Source organism: Eleutherodactylus coqui, chromosome 4, assembly GCF_035609145.1.
Source record: "Eleutherodactylus coqui strain aEleCoq1 chromosome 4, aEleCoq1.hap1, whole genome shotgun sequence".
Lineage (NCBI taxonomy): Eukaryota > Metazoa > Chordata > Amphibia > Anura > Eleutherodactylidae > Eleutherodactylus > Eleutherodactylus coqui.
In genome coordinates this window covers 288,838,385-288,862,646 of record NC_089840.1, presented here as the reverse complement: position 1 = coordinate 288,862,646, position 24,262 = coordinate 288,838,385, and the positions used below count along the sequence as shown (strand labels likewise).

At 50.9% G+C, this 24,262-nt stretch overlaps 2 protein-coding genes across 3 annotated transcripts in view; one reads left to right on the top strand and one right to left on the bottom strand.

Moving 5' to 3' along the window:
* Positions 1 to 16,242, bottom strand: part of RAB11FIP2 (RAB11 family interacting protein 2) — a 33,832-nt gene extending 17,590 nt beyond the window's left edge. The window contains exons 1-3 of the mRNA XM_066601377.1: positions 16,147 to 16,242; positions 14,352 to 14,432; positions 12,360 to 13,122 (exon numbers count right to left, since the gene is read on the bottom strand). Of these exons, the coding sequence (XP_066457474.1) occupies positions 12,360 to 12,709 (350 nt within the window). The 5' untranslated portion in view covers positions 12,710 to 13,122; positions 14,352 to 14,432; positions 16,147 to 16,242. The remainder of the gene's footprint in view (positions 1 to 12,359; positions 13,123 to 14,351; positions 14,433 to 16,146) is intronic.
* A 112-nt stretch (positions 16,243 to 16,354) lies between these two features.
* Positions 16,355 to 24,262, top strand: part of LOC136626380 (plectin-like) — a 181,857-nt gene continuing 173,949 nt past the window's right edge. The window contains exons 1-3 of one of the 2 annotated variants that reach the window (XM_066601375.1): positions 16,355 to 16,400; positions 21,644 to 21,723; positions 22,451 to 22,612. In XM_066601375.1, coding sequence (XP_066457472.1) covers positions 21,663 to 21,723; positions 22,451 to 22,612 — 223 coding nt within the window. In that variant the 5' untranslated portion in view covers positions 16,355 to 16,400; positions 21,644 to 21,662. The remainder of the gene's footprint in view (positions 16,401 to 21,643; positions 21,724 to 22,450; positions 22,613 to 24,262) is intronic. The other variant, XM_066601376.1, reaches the window with a different exon arrangement.

The following is a 24,262-nucleotide window of genomic DNA, read 5'->3' as shown; positions in this document are numbered from 1 at the left end:
GGTATATTCCCATTTCTCGGGAGTCCACATTTCTGCTGGGACACAAAACCACCGGCTACCATGTGTGAAAGCCATGGTTCAGGTTGGTCGCGGTCATTTTTACGCAGCCGCCTACTCATGTTCATACATAGTGAACGGACCGAAATGACCATTGTAAGAGAATGTACCCCACACAGCGGACACCGTGGTCAAATCCACTTCTAGATCAAGCGGTACCCACACTATAAAGGCGGCTGTACAGAAGTGATGACTCTACAACTGACCAAGCATGGAGAGTGAAATGCTGCGCCCAACTTCCCTGGCTGCGGTGATGGGTTCTGTAGTTCTAGCTGGAGGGCATCACCTGATTTATGGGGTCGGCAGTCAGGAGGATGACCATTCACCGCCGCTGCATCCCTGGCCGTCTGCTGGAGGTCATATGGTAGACGCAGGACGTTGGACTTCTCCCAATGATTGGAGGCGCCATGAAAGGAGTCTCTGGTGGAAACCACATGGAGGATGATGGCGGAAGCGGACGGAGCTCTGAAGACTCCTTCTCCTCATTATGCACGAGGCTGAAGGTGAAACAACTTTTAACGGCTTCCGGGCGTCACGATCGAAGGGGAAGGCTTACATCGGAGGTCACAGCAGGCTGGAGATGTTGACACAGCCGGAGATTATAGCCAAGGTTATAATGTCAGCCAAGTGAGAGTAGGAACTATTACAGCCGAGCGAAAATAAAAGGACGGCTGCTAACAAGAAGAACGGAGCTCAGGAAGCTTCAGGACTGCGTTGGCAAGTGGTCTGTGACTTCCTAGAAGATGGTGCGACTTATCGTCATACCATTTTCAAGAGCTCTGCTTGCTGTAATGCCTTATATCCAGTCATGTGACCACGTGGACTTAATTCTGTTCGTAGGGATCAGACCCTGAGCAAGGTCCCACACGCAGGTACAGTCAAGGTGGATCCACTCCAGCAGTAACAATGTCTCATCATCATCTGTACTCCAGCAGTAACAATGTACAGGACTGTGCAAATGTTTTAGGCAGGTGAGGAAAAAAAGCTGCAAAGTAAGAAAGCTTTCAGGAATAGACGGGATAAAAGTTTATTTTTGTGAATTAACAAAATGCAAAAGTAACTGAAAAAAAAGGAAACTCTAAATCACAACAATATTCAGTGTGACCGCCTTTTGACTTAAAAACCGCATCAGTTCTTCTTGGTACAGCATCAGGGATTTAGTAGCATTATAGTCAGGTGTATGATTAGCCAATTATACCAAACAGGTGATAATCACCATTTTATGTAGATTGAAACCGTTATTAACTGAAACAGTGTAGGAGGATCCAAACCTGGTGAGGAATGGCCAATCTCTGCTCCAAAAGGTAAGGTTGTGGAAGACAGTTTCATGTCAGATGTCATACTCAACAGCAAGACTGAGCATAGCAACAAGATACTGCATCAACAAGGTCTCTCCCAAAGATTTCACAGCAGACTGGGGTTTCAAGATGTGCTGGTCAAGCTCCTTTGAAGGACAAAGAAATGGGCAACATTGAGCGCAGTGGTTGGCCAAGGAAACTTAGTGCCGAAGATGAAAGACAAGGCAAAGAAAACCCCAATGAGGCCGAAGCAAATTAGCCCATTTGGGAGAAAAAATTCCTTCCCGACTCCATAATGACTAAGGATAATCCCTGGATCAACCTTCCTACCTGACTCCAAGACCCGGGTCAACAACCCAGCTGGTTAATGTCTATACCCTGTAATATCATAGCGCTCTAGAAAGACATCCAGTCCCTCTTAAACTCCTCTATGGATTTTGCCATCACCGCGTCCTCAGGCAGAGAGTTCCTCAGTCTCACTGCTCTTACAGTAAAGAACCCCCTGCCGTGTTGTTGATGAAACCTGCTTTCTTCGAGACTGAAGATCACCGTTTATTAATTTAGTTGCCCCTCTTTGAACCCCCTCAAGCACTGCTACATCTTTCCTGAGCACCGGTGACCAGAACTGTACGCAGTATTCCATGTGGGGTCTGACAAGTGCCTTATATAGTGGGAGGATAATGTTCCCGTCCCTCGCCGCTATACCACTTTTAATGCACCCCAAGACTTTATTAGCTTTTGATTTCATTGGGCAATTAAGTTAAATTAGTTTAAATATGAATGTGCGAGCCAAATACGCTCATGTGAAGCAACCCACTGAAATCAGTAGGTTCTATTCACTGCGTATTGCACATGCAATATACTGCGCACATGCGTTTGTGTGGATAAGCCCCCACTTTGTGGCATTTATTCCACAGCAGCCTAAAACTTTCCCACAGCACTGTATCTACATCATCTCCCCCCCCCCGGCGCCACCAGCGCCCCGGCGGCGTCATCTCCACCCCGGCGCCACCAGCGCCTCGGCGGCGTCATCTCCACCCCGGCGCCACCAGCGCCTCGGCGGCGTCATCTCCACCCCGGCGCCACCAGCGCCTCGGCGGCGTCATCTCCACCCCGGCGCCAACAGCGCCTCGGCGGCGTCATCTCCACCCCGGCGCCAACAGCGCCTCGGCGGCGTCATCTCCACCCCGGCGCCAACAGCGCCTCGGCGGCGTCATCTCCACCCCGGCGCCAACAGCGCCTCGGCGGCGTCATCTCCACCCCGGCGCCAACAGCGCCTCGGCGGCGTCATCTCCACCCCGGCGCCAACAGCGCCTCGGCGGCGTCATCCCCACCCCGGCGCCAACAGCGCCTCGGCGGCGTCATCCCCACCCCGGCGCCAACAGCGCCTCGGCGGCGTCATCCCCACCCCGGCGCCAACAGCGCCTCGGCGGCGTCATCCCCACCCCGGCGCCAACAGCGCCTCGGCGGCGTCATCCCCACCCCGGCGCCAACAGCGCCTCGGCGGCGTCATCCCCACCCCGGCGCCAACAGCGCCTCGGCGGCGTCATCCCCACCCCGGCGCCAACAGCGCCTCGGCGGCGTCATCCCCACCCCGGCGCCAACAGCGCCTCGGCGGCGTCATCCCCACCCCGGCGCCAACAGCGCCTCGGCGACGTCATCTCTACCCCGGCGCCAACAGCGCCTCGGCGACGTCATCTCTACCCCGGCGCCAACAGCGCCTCGGCATCATCTCCCCTCCTGTAGTCACAATGTGTCGTCCTCTCCACTCCGGCACTAACAATGTATCTACGTGATCTCCGCTCCTGCAGTCACGATGTCCCCTCTCAGGACTCCACCGCCATCGTCTTCCCCTCATTTAAAGGGGCCGTTAATTGTTGTACAATGAGGCCTAGTGTGTGGCCACATCAGAGTGCGGATCACACAATGCCCGCCGCCGCTCCCCATTATTCCTCCGCAGAACAAATTGAGGGTTAAATTCCAGCCCATTGTAATGGAAAATAAACAGCGTGTAAGAGGCGGCCATGGCCGGCAGAACAGAACTCTCCTTTCAGGAACACAAGTGACTCTTCCGCCCGCTCTTTGTAGTGCTGAGCGTACAGCTGCGCTGCAGAGAGGAATCTATTAAATATATTGAAGTCGGGAATCATTACCCATAAAAACACTTCATCAAAATAGCTGGAGAGCCCTCGACCCCCCCGGCCGGAGCGCCATTCACCTTCCATCAGCTTAGCCCAAGAAAGAAAGGCGTAAATCCACGCATTATACCATTATATGCAGCAACCTGCGGGGGGAGGAGGGGCGCCGCGGCCGGCGGCGGGGACATCACCGAGGAGTAGGATCGCCCGTCACCAGCAGAAATAGCAAGAGAACGGGACAAAAACATTACTTCTTATACTCCAGCCACATCCAGAGCTGCAGTCACATCACGCCGTATACTCCAGCCACATCCAGAGCTGCAGTCACATCACGCCGTATACTCCAGCCACATCCAGAGCTGCAGTCACATCACGCCGTATACTCCAGCCACATCCAGAGCTGCAGTCACATCACGCCGTATACTCCAGCCACATCCAGAGCTGCAGTCACATCACGCCGTATACTCCAGCCACATCCAGAGCTGCAGTCACATCACGCCGCATACTCCAGCCACATCCAGAGCTGCAGTCACATCACGCCGCATACTCCAGCCACATCCAGAGCTGCAGTCACATCACGCCGTATACTCCAGCCACATCTAGAGCTGTAGTTAAAATTCTGCTGTTACAGGTCTTATATTCCAGTCACATCCTGTCTTATACTCCAGTTGTATCCAGAGCTACAATCACAATTCTGCTATTGAATCCTAATACTTCAGCCACCTCCAAAGCTGCACAGTCAAGTTAAATCATGTCTTACCAGTTACATCCAGAGCTGCAGTCACTATTCTGCCGTTTCATCAGGTCTTATACTAATCACTTCCAAATCTGCAGTCTGTTGTTAAATCCTCATTTTTTACTCCAGTTACATCCAGAGCTGCAGTCACAAGTCTGTTATATTAGGTCTTACTGGAGGATGATACATCACCAATGGCGTCGGCGCCGCAGGGACCTTTACTGAAGCCCAGCGCCTCCTTTGAACAGCCTGATCTGCGGACTTACAAGGATGTGCCCGGCCGACGACCGCTCAGGATGCTGCGGACGGTCGTCACCTTCCAGAAGGGAACATCGGAGAATCTTCTATCCTGCCCAGTGCAGGATCACTAAATCATCCCAGACAGATGTCTGTCCGGCCTCTGAAGACTTCTATTGAAGGAAAACTCCCCACCTCCTGTGGTAACCTGTTCCACTCATTGATCTTCCTCACTGTCTAATATCTAATTTGTGTCTCCTCCCTTTCAGTTTCATCCCATTGCTTCTAGTCTTTCCTTGTGCAGATGAGAATAGAGCTGATCCCTCTGCACTGTGACAGCCCTTCAGATATTTGTAGACAGCTATTAAGTCTCCTCTCAGCCTTCTCTTCTGCAAGCTATACATTCCCAGATCCTTTAACCGATAAGCGTACATATAGGGGTTGCTGGGGTCGTGATTGCGACCCGGCCCCTGAGCCCCCGGGGGCCTCCTTACCACACACTGACCGCATTACTTTCACTAATGTCTCTGCGCGGGCCAGTAGCTTCTTCTGCACATCGGCGCTTCCTCCCGGACCTCCGCTCAGACTCCTCCCCTTTGATGATCTCAGTGCAGTACCAGATAGGGGAGGAGTCTGAGCAGAGGTCTGGGAGGAAGCATCGGTGTGAAGGAGAAGCTGCTGGCCCGCGCAGAGACCTTAGTGAAAGCAACTGCGGTCAGTGAGTGGGACCTGTGTGATGGGGGGGGGGGGGGGGGGAGAGAACAAGGGGGACCCTGTGTGATGGGGAGTGGGGGGGGAGGGGGAGGAGAACGAGGGGCAGTGTGATGGGGAGTGTTGGGGGGAGCGCGAGGGGTGTTTTGTGTGATGGGGAGTAGGGTCGAGGGGTGTTCTGTGTGATGTATATATTGTTATGATATCTCCAATGTATTGGGGTAAATATATAGAATTATTTTTGGGGGAAGCAAAGCATGCCTTGAGGCTTGTGTTCTGGATGTTTTAAAACTCTGCTAAAACCCCTGATTATTAATGATTAGAGTTGAGCGAACGTACTCTGCCGAGCTTGATGCTCATTCGAGTATTAGCATACTCGATGGTGCTCGCTACTTGAGCGAGCATCATGCCATGTTCGACCCCACCCCAGTTTTTTGTCCCTCCCCGCTGTGACATGTCAGTTTTGGCCCCTCCCCGCTGCGACACGGCGCACGTCAACGGCAATTTTTTGGGCTGGCTGATGAGAGAGAAGAGAGAGGAGAGGGGTGGGGAGGATGAGAGGGGTGGGGAGGATGAGAGGGGTGGGGAGGATGAGAGGGGTGGGGAGGATGAGAGGGGTGGGGAGGATGAGAGGGGTGGGGAGGATGAGAGGGGTGGGGAGGATGAGAGGGGTGGGGAGGATGAGAGGGGTGGGGAGGATGAGAGGGGTGGGGAGGATGAGAGGGGTGGGGAGGATGAGAGGGGTGGGGAGGATGAGAGGGGTGGGGAGGATGAGAGGGGTGGGGAGGATGAGAGGGGTGGGGAGGATGAGAGGGGTGGGGAGGATGAGAGGGGTGGGGAGGATGAGAGGGATGGGGAGGATGAGAGGGATGGGGAGGATGAGAGAGATGGGGAGGATGAGAGAGATGGGGAGGATGAGAGAGATGGGGAGGATGAGAGAGATGGGGAGGATGAGAGAGATGGGGAGGATGAGAGAGATGGGGAGGATGAGAGAGATGGGGAGGATGAGAGAGATGGGGAGGATGAGAGAGATGGGGAGGATGAGAGAGATGGGGAGGATGAGAGAGATGGGGAGGATGAGAGAGATGGGGAGGATGAGAGAGATGGGGAGGATGAGAGAGATGGGGAGGATGAGAGAGATGGGGAGGATGAGAGAGATGGGGAGGATGAGAGAGATGGGGAGGATGAGAGAGATGGGGAGGATGAGAGAGGAGAGGGAGAGAGAGGAGAGAGAACATACGAACCAAAAAAAAAAAAGCTCGACACCTGGTGGGTCCCATACAAAAAAATGCTCGAGTCTCCCATTGTAGTCAATGGGGTTCGTTACTCGAGTAGAGCTCTCGAATTTTACGAGAAACTCGACTCGAATAACGAGGACCCGAGCATTTGGGTGCTCGCTCATCTCTACTAATGATCCATTGATGGGTCATTAAAAAAAAAAAAAAAAAACAGTAATGCAGCTAAAAGTGATGTACAAGGAGTAACCGTCAAATGGAGTGGGGGTTGGAGGGGTCTGGAAGGGGGCCCCCCAAGCTAAACTTTTGCACCCGGGCCCATGAACCTCTAGCTACATCCCGGCTTTAACCGTTCCTCACAGGACATGATTTGCAGACCGCTCACCATCTTGGTAACTCTTCTCTGAACTTGCTCCAGGTTGTCTATGTCTTTTTTAAAGTGGGGTGCCCAGACCTGGACCCAGTATTCCAGATGAGGTCTGACTAAGGAAGAGTAGAGGGGATAATGACCTCACGTGATCTAGACTCTATGCTTCTCTTAACACATCCCAGAATTGTGTTTGCCTTTTTGGCTGCTGCATCACATTGTTGACTCATGTTCAGTCTATGATCTATTAGTATACCCAAGTCTTTTTCACATGTGCTGCTTATTCAATTCTATGCGCAAAAGAATTAGCGTCCAAATTTTACGTACGGAATCTAATTTTCTCACTTTCCGGTGTCATAGAAAAGTAAACTTTGGCACGAGCATTGATTATGTCATAAATAGGAAAAGCTAATGGGTCCCAACTCAATTATTCAATTCTATGCGCAAAAGAATTAGCGTCCAAATTTTATGTACATAATCTAAATCTCTCACTTCCCAATGTGATAGAAACATGAAATTTGGCACGGGCATTGATTATGTCATAAATAGGAAAGGTTAATGGGTCCCAACTCGATTATTCAATTCTAGCGCAAAAGAATTGGCGTCGAAATTTTACGTACGGAATGTATTTTTCTCACTTTCCGGTGTCCTAGAAACGGGAAATTTGGCACGAGCATTGATTATGTCATAAATAGGGAAAGCTAATTGGTCCCAACTCGATTATTCAATTCTATGCGCAAAAGAATTAGCGTCCAAATTTTACGTACATAATCTAAATCTCTCACTTCCCGGTGTCATAGAAACATGAAATTTGGCACAAGCATTGATTGTGTCATAAATATGAAAAGTTAATGGGTCCCAACTCGATTATTCAATTCTAAGCGCAAAAGAATTAGTGTCCAAATTTTATGTACGGAATCTAATTCTCTCACTTCCTGATGTCATTTTATATAAAGGAAACGTCGCATGGTTACCTCCACGTGGTGTTTTCTGGGTAACGCAGAGAACTATGCAAAATGGTGAACATATGTTTTTCCTCAGTATCTCTAAAGTAACCACGACTTCATAAGATTTTCCGTGTGAACACCAGATAAACACCAGTACCAAATTAACTCGGGCGAAGCCGGGTATATCAGCTAGTATTATATATGAGCCAATCACAGCCATTCAGTGATGTCATTCACTGTGTGGCTGCGATTGGCTCATTGAGCGCCAGCTGTGATTGGCTGGTGCTCGATGAGCCAATAACAGCGTTCGCTTTGCTGGAGGCGGAGTATTCAAAGCTCGTCACCAGCAAGAAGCTGAGATGTCAGGCGGAGAGGAGACTGCAGTTTGCCGCCGCAGACCATCACAAGGCATCGGGACGCCGCGGAGCAAGTGAGTATAAGCGCCCCATCCCCCCTGAAAATAAGACACTGTGCCTATGGGCAAAAGTTAATATAAGACAGTGTCTTATTTTGGGGGAAACACTATGTTCTCCATGTCGTCATATAAGACCCCTGGGGGTCAATCACTCTTCCTTTTCTTTAAATCTTTTTTATGTCACACTTTTCCCCTGTAGCCGGGACAGCCACAGGTATTGCAGCCCCCTGTAGTGACAGAATTCAGTAACAGAGCTGATTAGGGTCTGGTAGGACCCCGCAGCTCTGCTGTGCCAGGGGGCACCCGGAGGTCACATGATCGCCGAGTCACATAGTGGAAGTGACATTTCCACTTTCTCTCCTCAAAACATAACACTCATTCAGCGCCATGTAGCCTGCAAGAAAAAAGGGCGCTTCCACCTTCTCCTTAGGACCCTCAGCCGAGGACCTAACCTGCTGCCACTAGATTGCAGTAGCTTTAAACCCGCGCCACATTTTTGCCATCGGCCAGGATTAAAGCCCAGAAACAAACGCTGTGAATTTACTGTACTTGGTCCTTTAGGGCTCCCTCACACTGGCGATAAAATCACGCATTTTTGAGCAATGCGACATTGAGTGAAAACGCAGAATTATGAAACCAATGATTTCCAAAGGTTTCATTCCCATTTGCGATGTTTTCACTCATGTCATGCGCCCGATCTTTCTGCGGTTTGCTTTTTTTTTTGTCTCCCACGTTTCCCTGTGGAGCCTCCTTTTTATCGTATCGCACGAACTCGCCATTTTCATGCGATGCGATTTTAACAATAGAAACTCCAATGTCTATCGCCATAAAAACGCGCGCAAAAAAAAAAAATGGCTAGTGGCGGCGATGTTTTGCCTAAAAAGACATAGAACAGCGCCGTCCGCAGATCGCCGACAGACGAGAAAACGAAGTCCGAAAGGCGATGCTCTCAGACACCGTCCAGCAGGCAGCAGCCAGACCCCCGAGGGGTTAATCATTGGGGAATGAAAAATTCTCCAGGCTAAATATGTTAGAGAATGGAAACTCACACAGCTGAGGGTTCGTTACAATGTATCAGTCTGGACAATCCTAGACTGCCGACTGATACATTGTAACAGCACAGGAGACATTTGTGCTGCTGATGTGTTCTGCTCTCAATGTCCACACTGACACATTGTAACAACCCTGCAGCTGGATGAAGCTTTAGGTCTGCATAGGTTTTTTTTTAACCTCCAGATGTAAACTAGAATGTTGCCCTTCACTGCCAGCAAGCAGAGACTGACTGTCACTTGTCACCTCCCTGTCCTGTTTCGTCTTTCTGGTATCGTCCCTCCTCCAACGACCAACCGGACTCCAATCTCCTCTCATTATATTCTTCTGCATCTCTTAGGTTGGGTTCACACAGGGCAGATTTGCCACGGAAATTCCGTGTGGGATTTTGCTGCGGCAAATCCGCCTGCGGCCGCTAATCCCGGGATTGGACGGCCATGTGGACGAGATTTGTCAAAAATCTCGTCCACATGGGACGGCCAATCTGTCGCAGCAAAGCCGGCATTAGCCGGTGCATTTTTCCCGGAGGCAGCATGTCTTTTTTTTCCCGTTGCGTACCCGGGACTACTATGCATGGCCACTATTGCTACTGGGACCAATATAGGGGAAACTTATTACTGGGGCCACTAAGGGGGGGGGGGGGGATTTGCTACTGTGGCCACTATTACTACTGGGACAACCATGGAGACACTTAGTACTGCAGCCACTATGGGGTCACTATTAGTACTGGGGACACTATAGGGGAGAGCATTATTACTACTGCGGACAATGTGGGAGGCACAGTTACTACTGGGGCTCCTTGGGGGGGATCACTATTACTATTGGGGTAACTATGGAGGTCATTATTACTACTGCAGACACTATGGGGGGCGGGGTGACCATTAGGGCTCATTCACATGGACATAAGCGCATTTCAGTCGTAAAAGTACGAGAAGTCGTGAACGAGACCTTACTATACAATTACAATTGGAAGACAACCATAAGGCTGATGTGGCCCTCAGTGAAAATTAATTTGCCACCCCTGGCTTAGATCACCAACTCCTCCTCGATGTCCTCGGCCTTATAGCCCTTCAGGGTTCTGCTCTCTCCCGGTTTTCCTCCTACCCCTCTCACCTCTCGTTCAGAGGATCATTTGTGGGTTCTACTTCTTCTTTAGATCTTGCTGTTTCTCTCGGTTCAGACAACTAATCTCTAAGGTTTATGAAGGCCTTTAGTTCCTCCGCAGTGTGAACCTCCCACTCCTGTCTCCAAGACTTGTCTCAAGCTGCACCAGTTCTCTGGAATGCGCTACCTCTGACAATCTGCTTACCAGTACCAGCAGTTTTATAGGATTTTGGGGCAATTTTCTTTTACTGGTCTCCAGCTCATCTCTCCCCTTGGGCTCTCTGATGGCTCGATGTCTCCAGCCCCTTTCGCTCCTCTCTCTCTTCTGAAGCTCTTCGAAGCAGAATTATGATCAAATCAAAGTTCAAGACGGACTTGAACATAAATCAGCTTAGAAGACCATTAGGAATAGGAGAGTGCGGGAGCGGAAATCAAGAAAGGAGGAGAGAGAAGGCGCCGCAGGCAGAGGGGAGAGAGAAGGCGCCGCAGGCAGAGGGGAGAGAGAAGGCGCCGCAGGCAGAGGGGAGAGAGAAGGCGCCGCAGGCAGAGGGGAGAGAGAAGGCGCCGCAGGCAGAGGGGAGAGAGAAGGCGCCGCAGGCAGAGGGGAGAGAGAAGGCGCCGCAGGCAGAGGGGAGAGAGAAGGCGCCGCAGGCAGAGGAGAGAGAGAAGGCGCCGCAGGCAGAGGAGAGAGAGAAGGCGCCGCAGGCAGAGGAGAGAGAGAAGGCGCCGCAGGCAGAGGAGAGAGAGAAGGCGCCGCAGGCAGAGGAGAGAGAGAAGGCGCCGCAGGCAGAGGAGAGAGAGAAGGCGCCGCAGGCAGAGGAGAGAGAGAAGGCGCCGCAGGCAGAGGAGAGAGAGAAGGCGCCGCAGGCAGAGGAGAGAGAGAAGGCGCCGCAGGCAGAGGAGAGAGAGAAGGCGCCGCAGGCAGAGGAGAGAGAGAAGGCGCCGCAGGCAGAGGAGAGAGAGAAGGCGCCGCAGGCAGAGGAGAGAGAGAAGGCGCCGCAGGCAGAGGAGAGAGAGAAGGCGCCGCAGGCAGAGGAGAGAGAGAAGGCGCCGCAGGCAGAGGAGAGAGAGAAGGCGCCGCAGGCAGAGGAGAGAGAGAAGGCGCCGCAGGCAGAGGAGAGAGAAGGCGCCGCAGACAGAGGAGAGAGAAGGCGCTGCAGACAGAAGAGAGAGAAGGCGCTGCAGACAGAGGAGAGAGAAGGGCTGGACACTGAGCAATGAAAGAGCCAGAAGAGAGTGCAAGGCTGGAGACTGAGTCGACAGGTAGCCAGAGAAGAGAGAGGGGCAGGCGACCAGCTGTCAGGGAGCCAGAGGAGTGTGAGGGAGCTGTCAGCGAGCCGGTCTAGTGGGTTTTCTAGTGAACGGCATTCTGCAGCTCCGATATTTGTAGAAGTCACTGGATGCATTGTAGGGGGGGGGGGGGGGGGGTCCGATGACTTCTCTGCCATCGCTGATGCTGCGTTTACACAGAACGACCATTGAGAAAAATCGGTCAAACGAGTGAAACTGAATGAGGATTATTCATTCATTCATTCATTCATTCGTTGTCCTGCATTTAAAACTGATGAACGAGACGTTTCAGTTGGCATAAAAACCAGCGCCGCCTCGTGCCGCGCTTCACGCAGGAATGTGAAACACTGAATGAGAAGTGCGCCGAACCGCTGATAACGTCACCGGCTCATTCGCTCAGGCATAGGTTTCTGAAAGATAAGTGGCGCCACGGTGGTCTACAGCCATCACAGGGACATAGCCATGTACAGTAGGCTGACATCGGGCGTCGCAGACCCGCGGAGAGGGATGCAGCTCTCATAGGCACACATGCTGGGGATATAGTATACAGTGTGCGGCTGACCAGGGCCCTCACTTGCTCTCAGCCCCTGGGGCCACAGCTTATGCTAATGGGCAGTGATGGGTGACCGGTCAGGAATGCAGTCGCTGTAGAGCTGGTTTTTCTGCTCTGTGGACTACATTCCTGATGCCTGAACACCACACATTACCCAGTTGGCATGGGCTGTGCCCCCGGGCATCCGTCCTGCAGGGGGTAGGGCACATAGTGGGACTTACTCTGTTTTCCTGCGCTCCTTATTCTGGAAGATGCTGTTGAGGTTGATGGAGACCTGTCCCAGGAACTTGTCGAGGCCCACCAGGGAGCGGTGCATGGCGGTCAGCAGCAGCTGGTACTGTTCTGGGCACTCCTGGACCACCAGGCCTGGCAGCTCAAAGGATGCCTCTTCCTTCCAGATGGGGCTAAGGCTTTTCTCCACCACCGAGGTGGAGTACTTCTCCTTGCCCAGCTGGATGATGGTGTAGGTGTCGTTGGTGCCATGCTTGCCCTTGGGATGGAGGTCTCGAGCCTGTAACACTGTGACCTGGACATGGGTGGGATGCCACTTCTGTGCTGCCTCTTCCAACATGGCTGCGCCTATTGTGAGCCTTGTCTTGCGGAGATGACGTGCGACGCCCCCAGCTCACCCTGATGTGTGCAGGCAGGTCTCTCGCTGACCATCGCTATGCCCGTGGGGGTCTGGGCATCCTCCTGCAGGTTGGGCACGGGGAGCTGCAGCTGCTCCTCCTGACACATCGCCATGCAATCAATCAGCAGCAGCAGCCATGATGCTAAGGTGACTCCTGAGCGAGATCTGCATCCCACTTCCTGCTCCTCCAGGAACATCATAAGAGGCCGTCCGGGATTGGCTTCCCCCTGTCCTGAGCAGCGCGCTGCCATTGGCTGCCCGCAGAACAAGCTGGCCGTCTCCTCACCTGCCACTCAGCAAAGACCGGCTGTGATTGGGATGAGAGGATCCTGGAAGCAGAGACGTCCAAATACCTGGAGAGCGCAGGATTATACGACACAGATTATAACGCTACACATATTACGCTACACATTATATTATACTACACAGATTATAACGCTACAGAGGTTATATAACACTATAAATTATATTACACTACACAGAATCCTGGAAGCAAAGACGTCCAAATACCTGGAGAGCGCAGGATTATAATACACAGATTATAACGCTACACATATTATTATACTACACAGATTATAACACTACAGATTATAACACTACAGATTATATTACACTACACAGAATCCTGGAAGCAAAGACGTCCAAATACCTGGAGAGCGCAGGATTATAATACACAGATTATAACACTACACATATTATTATACTACACAGATTATAACACTACAGAGGTTATAACACTATAAATTATATTACACTACACAGAATCCTGGAAGCAAAGATGTCCAAATACCTGGAGAGCGCAGGATTATAATACACAGATTAGAACGCTACATATATTATTATACTACACAGATTATAACGCTACAGATTATAACGCTACAGAGGTTATATAACACTATAAATTATATTACACTACACAGAATCCTGGAAGCAAAGACGTCCAAATACCTGGAGAGCGCAGGATCACACTAAAGATTATAACGGTGTACATTAAATAACACTACACAGATTATAACGCTACACATTATATTACACTACACAGATTATAACGCTGTACATTATATTATATAACACTACACATTACATTATACTACGTAAAAAAAACTGGAAGCAAATATGTCCAAATACCTGGTAGGACCGCGCAGGATTATACTACACAGATTATATAACACTACACATTATATTACGCTACACAGATTATATAATATAGCACTAAACAGAATCCATGAAGCAAATGCATCCCAATACCTGGAGATGGGAGAGCGCAGGATTATACTACACAGATTATAACGCTACACATTATATTACACTGCAGAGATTATATTACACTACACAGACTATATTGTATAATACTACAAGAGATATAACGCACCATGTAATATGCGTGCGCGCTACCGGTATAAATAAAGGTGATTATTATCATACAACACTATCAATCCTTCCCATATATTCCTGTATACATCCTTCCTACACATTCCCTATATTTCTGTGAGACCACCCTAGAGGTAGGTCCCAGGCTGCGGTGAGCCCCCACATCACAGACCCGCCCACTCAGGACGGACAACCATCAGCTAGCACAGACCTTTCATGGACAAAATCTTCCGTTCATTGGTCGCCATCAATAGGTGAGGTTTCTGCAGCGTGGGACCCTTGGGTAGATTACCTGTATATAAGGGGGAGGCGTCATTATGAATACACAGCACCTTATAGAAGGGGGAATATTACGCTATATAATACCTGTATAAGGCAGTAGATCCCCTAAAATAACACCGGTATATAAAGGGGTCTAGCGTCAGATAGAATACCGATATACAAGGGGTATATCACCTTATATAATACCCGTACACAAGGGGTATATCACCCTATACAATACCTGTATATAAGAAAGTCTACATTCCAATATCATACCTGCCTATAAGGAGCACATCACCCTATATCATACCTGCCTATAAGGAGCACATCACCCTATATCATACCTGCCTATAAGGAGCACATCACCCTATATCATACCTGCCTATAAGGAGCACATCACCCTATATCATACCTGCCTATAAGGAGCACATCACCCTATATCATACCTGCCTATAAGGAGCACATCACCCTATATCATACCTGCCTATAAGGAGCACATCACCCTATATCATACCTGCCTATAAGGAGCACATCACCCTATATCATACCTGCCTATACGGAGCACATCACCCTATATAATACCTGCCTATAAGGAGCACATCACCCTATATCATACCTGCCTATACGGAGCACATCACCCTATATCATACCTGCCTATAAAGGAGCACATCACCCTATATCATACTTGCCTATACGGAGCACATCACCTTATATCATACCTGCCTATATGGAGCACATCACCCTATATCATACCTGCCTATACGGAGCACATCACCCTATATCATACCTGCCTATACGGAGCACATCACCCTATATCATACCTGCCTATACGGAGCACATCACCCTATATCATACCTGCCTATACGGAGCACATCACCCTATATCATACCTGCCTATAAAGGAGCACATCACCCTATATCATACCTGCCTATAAAGGAGCACATCACCCTATATCATACCTGCATATACAGAGCACATCACCCTATATCATACCTGCCTATACGGAGCACATCACCCTATATCATACCTGCCTATAAAGGAGCACATCCCCCTATATCATACCTGCCTATAAGGAGCACATCACCCTATATCATACCTGCATATACGGAGCACATCACCCTATATCATACCTGCCTATAAAGGAGCACATCACCCTATATCATACCTGCATATACGGAGCACATCACCCTATATCATACCTGCCTATAAGGAGCACATCACCTTATATCATACCTGCCTATAAGGAGCACATCACCTTATATCATACCTGCCTATACGGAGCACATCACCCTATATCATACCTGCCTATAAAGGAGCACATCACCCTATATCATACCTGCCTATAAGGAGCACATCACCCTATATCATACCTGCCTATAAGGAGCACATCACCCTATATCATACCTGCATATACAGAGCACATCACCCTATATCATACCTGCCTATAAGGAGCATATCACCCCATATAATACCTGCCTATAAGGCGTATATCACCCCATATAATACCTGCCTATAAAGGAGCATATCACCCCATATCATACCTGCCTATAAGGAGTATATCATCCTATATAATACCTGCATATAAGGAGCATATCACCCTATATAATACCTGCAGATAAGGAGCACATCCCCCTATGTAATACCTGCCTATAAGGAGCACATCACCCTATATCATACCTGCCTATAAGGAGCATATCACCCTATATAATACCTGCAGATAAGGAGTATATCACACTATATAATACCTATAACCTGTATATGAGGGGGCATATTCCCGGTCCAGGCCGGCATTATGTTTTAGGGTCTTCTCCATGGACGCGCACTATCAGCCGGGGGCACCGGCGTCTTGCATACATATGGGTCGGTCAGAGGTCGGACTTTTCCCATTGCTCCTCGCTGCCGTCTTCAGGCGCGGGCGGAGCCAAGAATGACCACGCCCAGTTACCATAGTGACGGAACGTAAACACGCAGGTGACGCTCAGAGTCCGTAAGAAAAGAGGTCGGGGGCCACAAAGAGGGGAGAGAGGAGAGAGAGGGGTGTATACAGGGGGTAGAGAGGGGTGTATACAGGGGGTAGAGAGGAGAGAGAGGGGTATATACAGGGGGTAGAGAGGAGAGAGAGGGGTGTATACAGGGGGTAGAGAGGGGTATATACAGGGGGTAGAGGAGAGAGAGGGGTGTATACAGGGGGAGGGAGGAGAGAGTAGGGTATATACAGGGGGTAGAGAGGAGAGAGAGGGGTGTATACAGGGGGTAGAGAGGAGAGAGAGGGGTGTATACAGGGGGTAGAGAGGAGAGAGAGGGGTGTATACAGGGGGTAGAGAGGGGTATATACAGGGGGTAGAGGAGAGAGAGGGGTGTATACAGGGGGAGGGAGGAGAGAGTGGGGTATATACAGGGGGTAGAGAGGAGAGAGAGGGGTGTATACAGGGGGTAGAGAGGAGAGAGAGGGGTGTATACAGGGGGTAGAGAGGAGAGAGAGGGGTGTATACAGGGGGTAGAGAGGAGAGAGAGGGGTGTATACAGGGGGTAGAGAGGAGAGAGAGGGGTGTATACAGGGGGTAGAGAGGAGAGAGAGGGGTGTATACAGGGGGAGGGAGGAGAGAGTGGGGTATATACAGGGGGAGGGAGGAGAGAGTGAGGTATATACAGGGGGTAGAGAGGAGAGAGAGGGGTGTATACAGGGGGAAGGAGGAGAGAGTGGGGTATATACAGGGGGAGGGAGGAGAGAGTGAGGTATATACAGGGGGTAGAGAGGAGAGAGAGGGGTGTATACAGGGGGAGGGAGGAGAGAGTGGGGTATATACAGGGGGTAGAGAGGAGAGAGAGGGGTGTATACAGGGGGTAGAGAGGAGAGAGAGGGGTGTATACAGGGGGTAGAGAGGAGAGAGAGGGGTGTATACAGGGGGTAGAGAGGAGAGAGAGGGGTGTATACAGGGGGTAGAGAGGAGAGAGAGGGGTGTATACAGGGGGTAGAGAGGAGAGAGAGGGGTGTATACAGGGGGTAGAGAGGAGAGAGAGGGGTGTATACAGGGGGAGGGAGGAGAGAGTGGGGTATATACAGGGGGAGGGAGGAGAGAGTGAGGTATATACAGGGGGTAGAGAGGAGAGAGAGGGGTGTATACAGGGGGTAGAGAGGAGAGAGAGGGGTGTATACAGGGGGAAGGAGGAGAGAGTGGGGTATATACAGGGGGAGGGAGGAGAGAGTGAGGTATATACAGGGGGTAGAGAGGAGAGAGAGGGGTGTATACAGGGGGAGGGAGGAGAGAGTGGGGTATATACAGGGGGAGGGAGGAGAGAGTGAGGTATATACAGGGGGTAGAGAGGAGAGAGAGGGGTGTATACAGGGGGTAGAGAGGAGAGAGGGGTGTATACAGGGGGTAGAGAGGAGAGAGAAGGGTGTATACAGGGGGAGGGAGGAGAGAGTGGGGTGTATACAGGGGGTAGGGAGGAGAGAGAGGGGTGTATACAGGGGGAGGGAGGAGAGAGTGGGGTATATACAGGGGGGACGGAGGAGAGAGTGGGGTATATACAGGGGGTAGAGAGGAGAGAGAGGGGTGTATACAGGGAGTAGAGGGGAGAGAGAGGGGTGTATACAGGGGGTAGAGAGAAGAGAGAGGGGTATATACAGGGGGTAGAGAGGAGAGAGAGGGGTATATACAGGGGGTAGAGAGGAGAGAGAGGGGTGTATACAGGGGGTAAAGAGGAGAGAAAGGGGTATATACAGGGGGTAGAGGAGAAAGAGGGGTGTATACAGGGGGTAGAGAGGAGAGAGAGGGGTATATACAGGGGGTAGAGAGGAGAGAGAGGGGTGTATACAGGGGGTAGAGAGGAGAGAGAGGGGTGTATACAGGGGGTAGAGAGGAGAGAGGGGTGTATACAGGGGGTAGAGAGGAGAGAGAGGGGTGTATACAGGGGATAGAGAGGAGAGAGAGGGGTGTATACAGGGGGTAGAGAGGAGAGAGATGGGTGTATACAGGGGGTAGAGAGGAGAGAGGGGTGTATACAGGGGGTAGAGTGGAGAGAGAGGGGTATATACAGGGGGTAGAGGAGAGAGAGGGGTGTATACAGGGGGAGGGAGGAGAGTGGGGTATATACAGGGGGTAGAGAGGGGTGTATACAGGGGGTAGAGAGGAGAGAGAGGGGTGTATACAGGGGGTAGAGAGGAGAGAGAGGGGTGTATACAGGGGGTAGAGAGAATGGAGAGGGATGTATAGGGGGGAGTGGGATGTATACAGGGGGTAGAGAGAAGAGAGAGAGGGGCGTATACAGGGCATACAGAGGAGAGAGAGGGGCGTATACAGGGCATACAGAGGAGAGAGAGGGGTGTATACAAGCCGTACAGAGGAGAGAGCGGGGTGTATACAAGCGGTAGAGAGAAGAGAGAGAGAGGGGTGTATATAGGGGAAAGGGAAGATAGAGGGGTGTATACAGGGGGTAGAGAGGGGTGTAAACGGGAAGAAGGAGAGAGAGGGGTGTATAAAAGGGGTAGAGAGGAGAGAGGGTGTATATAGGCAGTAGAGAGGAGAGAGAGGGTGTATGCAGGGGGAGGAAGGAGAGAGAGGGGTGTATACAGGGGGTGGGAGGAGAGAGAGGAGTGTATACAGGGGGTAGAGAGGGGAGAGAAGGCTTTATACAGGGGGAGGAGAGATAGGGGGTATACAGTTGTAAAGGAGAGAGAGGGGTGTATACAGGGGTAGAGAGGAGAGAGAGGGGTCTATACAGGGGTAGAGAGGAGACATAGGGTGTATACAAGGGTAGAGAGGAGAAATGGTTGTATACAGGGGTAGAAAGGAGTATACAGAAGGTGGTGAGAGAGGGGTGTATACAGAAGGTGGATAGAGAAGTGTGTATATAGGGCATACAGAGGGGAGAGAGGGGTGTATACAGAAAGTAAAGAGCAGAGAGGGGTGTTTGCAGGGGGGGGAGGGGTGCATACTGGGCGTACAGAGGAGAGAGAGGGGTGTATACGGGGGTAAAGAGGAGAGGCGTGTGTATACAGACGGTAGAGAGGAGAAAGACAGGCATATACGGGGGGGGGGGTAGAGAGGAGGGAGAGGGGTAAATATAGGAGGTAGAGAGGAGCGAGGGGTGTATACAGGGGATATATAGGAGAGGGAGGGGTGTTTGCAGAGGAGAGAGGGGTGGATACAGGTGGTGGAGAGAGAGGCATGTCTACATAGGGTAGACAGGAACGAGAGGGGTATATACAGGGAGTAGAGAGGAGAGGGAGGGGTGGATAGGGGGGGGGTGGAGATAGAGAGGTGGATAGAGGATTTAGAGAGGAGAGAGACGGGTGGATACAGGGGTAGAGAGGAGAGAGAGGTGTATACAGGGGTAGAGATGAGAGGGCTGTATACAGGTGGTAGAAAGGAGTATACAGAAGGTGGAGAGAGAAGACTGTATACTGGGCGTACAGAGGGGAGAGAGGGGTGAATACAGGGCGTACAGAGGAGAGAGGGGTGCATACAGGGGGTAGAGATGAGAGAAGGGTGTATACAGGTGGTGGAGAGGAGAAAGATAGGCGTATACAGGGAGTAGAGAGGAGAGATATGGGTGTACATAGGAGGTAGAGAGGGGAGAGGGGTGTATACAGTGGGTAGGGAGGATAGAGAGGGGTGTTTGCAGGGGAGAGAGAGGGGTCGATACAGGGGGTGTAGAGAGAGGGATGTCTACAGGGGGTAGAGAGGGGCGTATACAGGGTGTACAGAAGAGAGAGGGGTGTATACAGGGGGTAGAGAGGAGAGAGAGGTGTATACAGGGGGTTGAGAGGAGAGAGGGGTGTATACAGGGAGGAGAGAGGAGTGTATACGGGGGTTAGAGAGGAGAGAGGGATGTAAACAGTGGATAGAGAGGAAAGAGACGGGTGTTTGCAGGGGAGAGACGGGTGGATACGGGGTGGACAGAGGGGGATATCTACAAGGGGTAGAGACGAACGAGAGGGGCGTATACAGGGTGTACAGAGGAACAAGAGGAGCTTATACAGGGTGTACAGGGGATAGAGGGGTGTATACAGGTGGTAAAGAGGAGAGAGAGGGGTGTTTGCAGGGGAGAGAAGGGATATAGAGAAGAGATAGGGGTGTATACAGGGGTAGAGAAGAGAGATGGGGCTGTATACAGGGCGTACAGAGAAGAGAAAGGGGTCTATACAGGGGATAGGGATCAGAGAAGGTGTATACAAGGGGCAGAGCGGAGAGAAATAAGTGTTTAGAGGCATTAGAAGAAAGGGAGGTGTATACAGGGGGTCGAGAGGAGAGAGGGGTGTATACAGGCGGTAGAGAGGGGTGTATATACGGGGTAGAGAGGAGAGAGATTGGTGTATACAGGGGCTAGAGATGAGAGACAGGTGTTTATATGGAGTAGAATTGAAAGAGGGAGGGGCGTATATAAGGGGTAGAGGGGGGGGGGAGATAGAGATTGGGGTGTATAGAGGGGGTAGAGCAGAGAAAGCGAGCAGAGGAAAAGAGAGAGATGGTTGTATACAGGGGGTAGAGATGAGAAAGGGGTGTATACTAGTGGTGGAGCGAGGGGTGTATATAGTGGAAGAATTGAGAGAGGGGTGGGCATATATAAGGGGTAGAGGGGGGAGATAGAGAGAGGGGTGTATACAGGGGGTAGAGCGGAGAAAGCGAGGAGTGTATACAGGAGGTAAAGCGGAGAGAGAAATACAGAAGTGGATTTCAGAGGAGAGAGTGAGAAGAGGGAGGTGTAGAAGAGAATGTGGGGTGTAGAGTTGGGGGGACAGGTGGGGGGGGCAGTGGGGTGTACAGAGGAGGGAGGGGTATATAGAGGCGAGAGTGGGCACAGTGTACTGTACAGAGGGGTGTGTACAGGTTGATAGAGGGGTACTGAAGAGAGAGAAGGGGATACAGAGGGTTGTGCTTAGGGAGAGAGAGGGTGGTACAGAGGGGTATGCAGAGGAGAGAGAGAGGGTTACAGAGGGGTATGCAGAGGGAGAGAGAGGGGGATACAGAGGGTTGTGCTTAGGGAAAGAGAGGGGGGTACAGAGGGGTATGCAGAGAAGAGAGGGGGGTGCAGAGGGGTGGGCAGAGGGAGAGAGAGGGGGATACAGTGGAGTGTTCTGGGGGTACAGAGGGGTGCGTAGGTGCAGTATAGGTTGGTGCTGCACTTACTGCTGACTGGCGCAGTCTGACTGGTTGGCACACGTAACGCCACCTGTAATGTGAGCAGTCATGTGACTCAGTTATTATTACACTATTATACTCTGTTGTCTGCTGACAGGTGCCGGTACCATTGTGACATGTCCGCTGTGGAGAAGAGCGGCGCCCTGGCGCAGGATATCATTGACTCTAAGTCTCCAGGTAGGAGCAGTGCTGTGTGTAATGCGCTCTGTACGGTCCCCGGCCCCTCGGAGCTCATGTTATACACGTTTGTCATATGGACAGGTGTGTATTACACGTGTTCTGCGCAGCGTCCTGCAGGTGGAGCCTTCCTTGCGCTTTCACACGTGCGGAATATTCCCGAAATAACGCACCTGAAGACACAGTGTAACCTGCAGCCGCGGATCTCTGCTCCATGACCCGCGTGTACATACGGATCTCGGGGCAGAATGTTATACGCCTTTAATTACGTATCACGGGAATATTCGGCCCGTGTGACAGCCCAGCAGTTGTCGGGTACAGATCTTGTGTCCGCGCTCATCTGCTCATGTGTGCGCACTTATACGGGCGACCGGCTTGTCGGGCGCAGATACCCTACAGGTCCTGCCAGCCACAATCATTCCTCTGCTTCTACACAGTAACGATCATCGCTAGTGAATGGAGGTGAAGCTGTCGGGGATCATCCCGGCCCCCGCCTACATTCACCGTAAACAGGCAGTAGTTCATAAGTGAACAACTACCTGTTTACACGGCCGATCCATCATTCAGTTTTCTGCATGCAGCATGAGAAGTGAATGAATTCTCATTCATCATTCAGTCGGGGTGTGCCTTTACACTGAATGATAATCATTCTTCGTAACAGGGCCCCAGGTGACACAGATTATACATACACGTGTGTATAACACTGCCTCCTCCTCTCTGCCCGCAGCCAATCAGTACCTTGTCCGCCTGTTGGAGGAGCGCGGCGCAGTCTCTTTTCGGCCACCAACAAAGGAGAGAGTCGATTTGGTTTTTGGGGTGCTGGATTCATTGACCCCACAACTAGGTGTCTTTTGTCGGGTTCTGGACCTCATCCGACAGGAATTGCACGGTGAGAAGAGCCGGGGGACCAGTCGCCGACCGAACGGGCTGTTCCATTAATATAGCCCTCCTGTAGATACATTATGGCGGTCGCCTACATACAGGGTACATAGCGGGCGGCCCATATGTAACGCTTCACACACAATCGCTAATAACAGCCGGGGGACCAGTCGCCGACCGAACGGGCTGTTCCCATATTCCAGCTCTCCCGTAGATACATTATGGCGGTCGCCTACATACAGGGTACATAGTGGGCGCCCATATGTAACGCTTCACACACAATCGCTAATGACAGTGGTTTAAATGTATCCAGCGGTTTTCCAGCAGTGGCCACCAATGCCCCCGCCAGTGTCCGTACGGGCCGGCGAGCGTAACCAAGCGGTCCGTTTAACCAAACGATTAGCGTTTCAACGCGCAAATGATGTCCGAGTCGGCTCGTTCGCGCGGGAAGCCTGTTTATACAGTAGATCCATCGTTGGCTCATTCACACGAGAAATCGTTCGGTTGTTCATACGGACGTAAGCGTAATTGCGTTCACCTTAGCACAGTGTATTTGCGCCATAGAGCAGCTTTTTGCGCACGTATTGGCGTATTTTACTGTCCTTTTTGCGCACAGGACGCTGCTACGCCCCAATTTGAAGAGCTGTTTACCCATTAAAGTTCCGGATTTGTAGTTTTTTTCGCAGAATTGCGCAGCGCTTCACACATCCTCTTGCGTATTGCACGCACATTTGCGCACCTCGCATTGACTTCTATGGGGACCCTTAGTTAGCCAATGCTCACAAAGTAGAAACTGAAAATGTTTATGAACCCTTCGATATCAGCGGGCTCTATTCTCTTCGTATTGTGCGTGCAAATTTCACGTGCGTAACTACGTCCGCGTGAAGCCGCCCAAAGTGAATGAGGACGACTGAACGATCGGTATATATAGACACAGTGAGGATCCATCATGGAGATTGTATAGGTGCAGTGCGGATGGTATAGTCACTTTGTGGGGACAGTATAGATTGATAGTAGATACATTGCATGGCATTGACCCGCGGGCCCCTGCCACGCTGTGCAACGTTTTTGGCCGCCCCATTGAAAACAATAGGCGAAGTATTCCGAGGGAAGGCCCAGACAGAACATGCCGCCACACGTCGCTCCACTATATGACCTCGTTCAAAAGAATGGGGTACATATAAGTGCGAGATTTATGCATCTCGTACCACACAAATCTCACGCGATTTTCTCAGCCGAGTGAAAGCGGCCTCAGTGGTGTTACATCAGTCCGCACTCAGGGACAGTATAGATAGTGTATATACGTGGGTACAGTCTGGTTACTTTGTCGCAGCAGTACAGTTACAATGGTGGTACTTTGTAGCGGCAGAATAGATACAATGTAGATTATCAGATACAGTGCAGATACTTTATAGCGGCAATATAGGTAAATTGCGCAAACAGTATACATACAATGTATATACTCAGGTACACTATAGATAGAGTGTATATACTTAGGTACAATATGGATACTTCATGGTGGCAGTATAGATTCAGTGGGTATACTCAGGTACGTTGCGGATACTTTCTAGCAGCAGTATATGTATATAATGGAGTCAGTATAGATACAGCACATATACTCAGATTTCAGTTTGGGTAAGTTATACTGCCAGTTTAGATA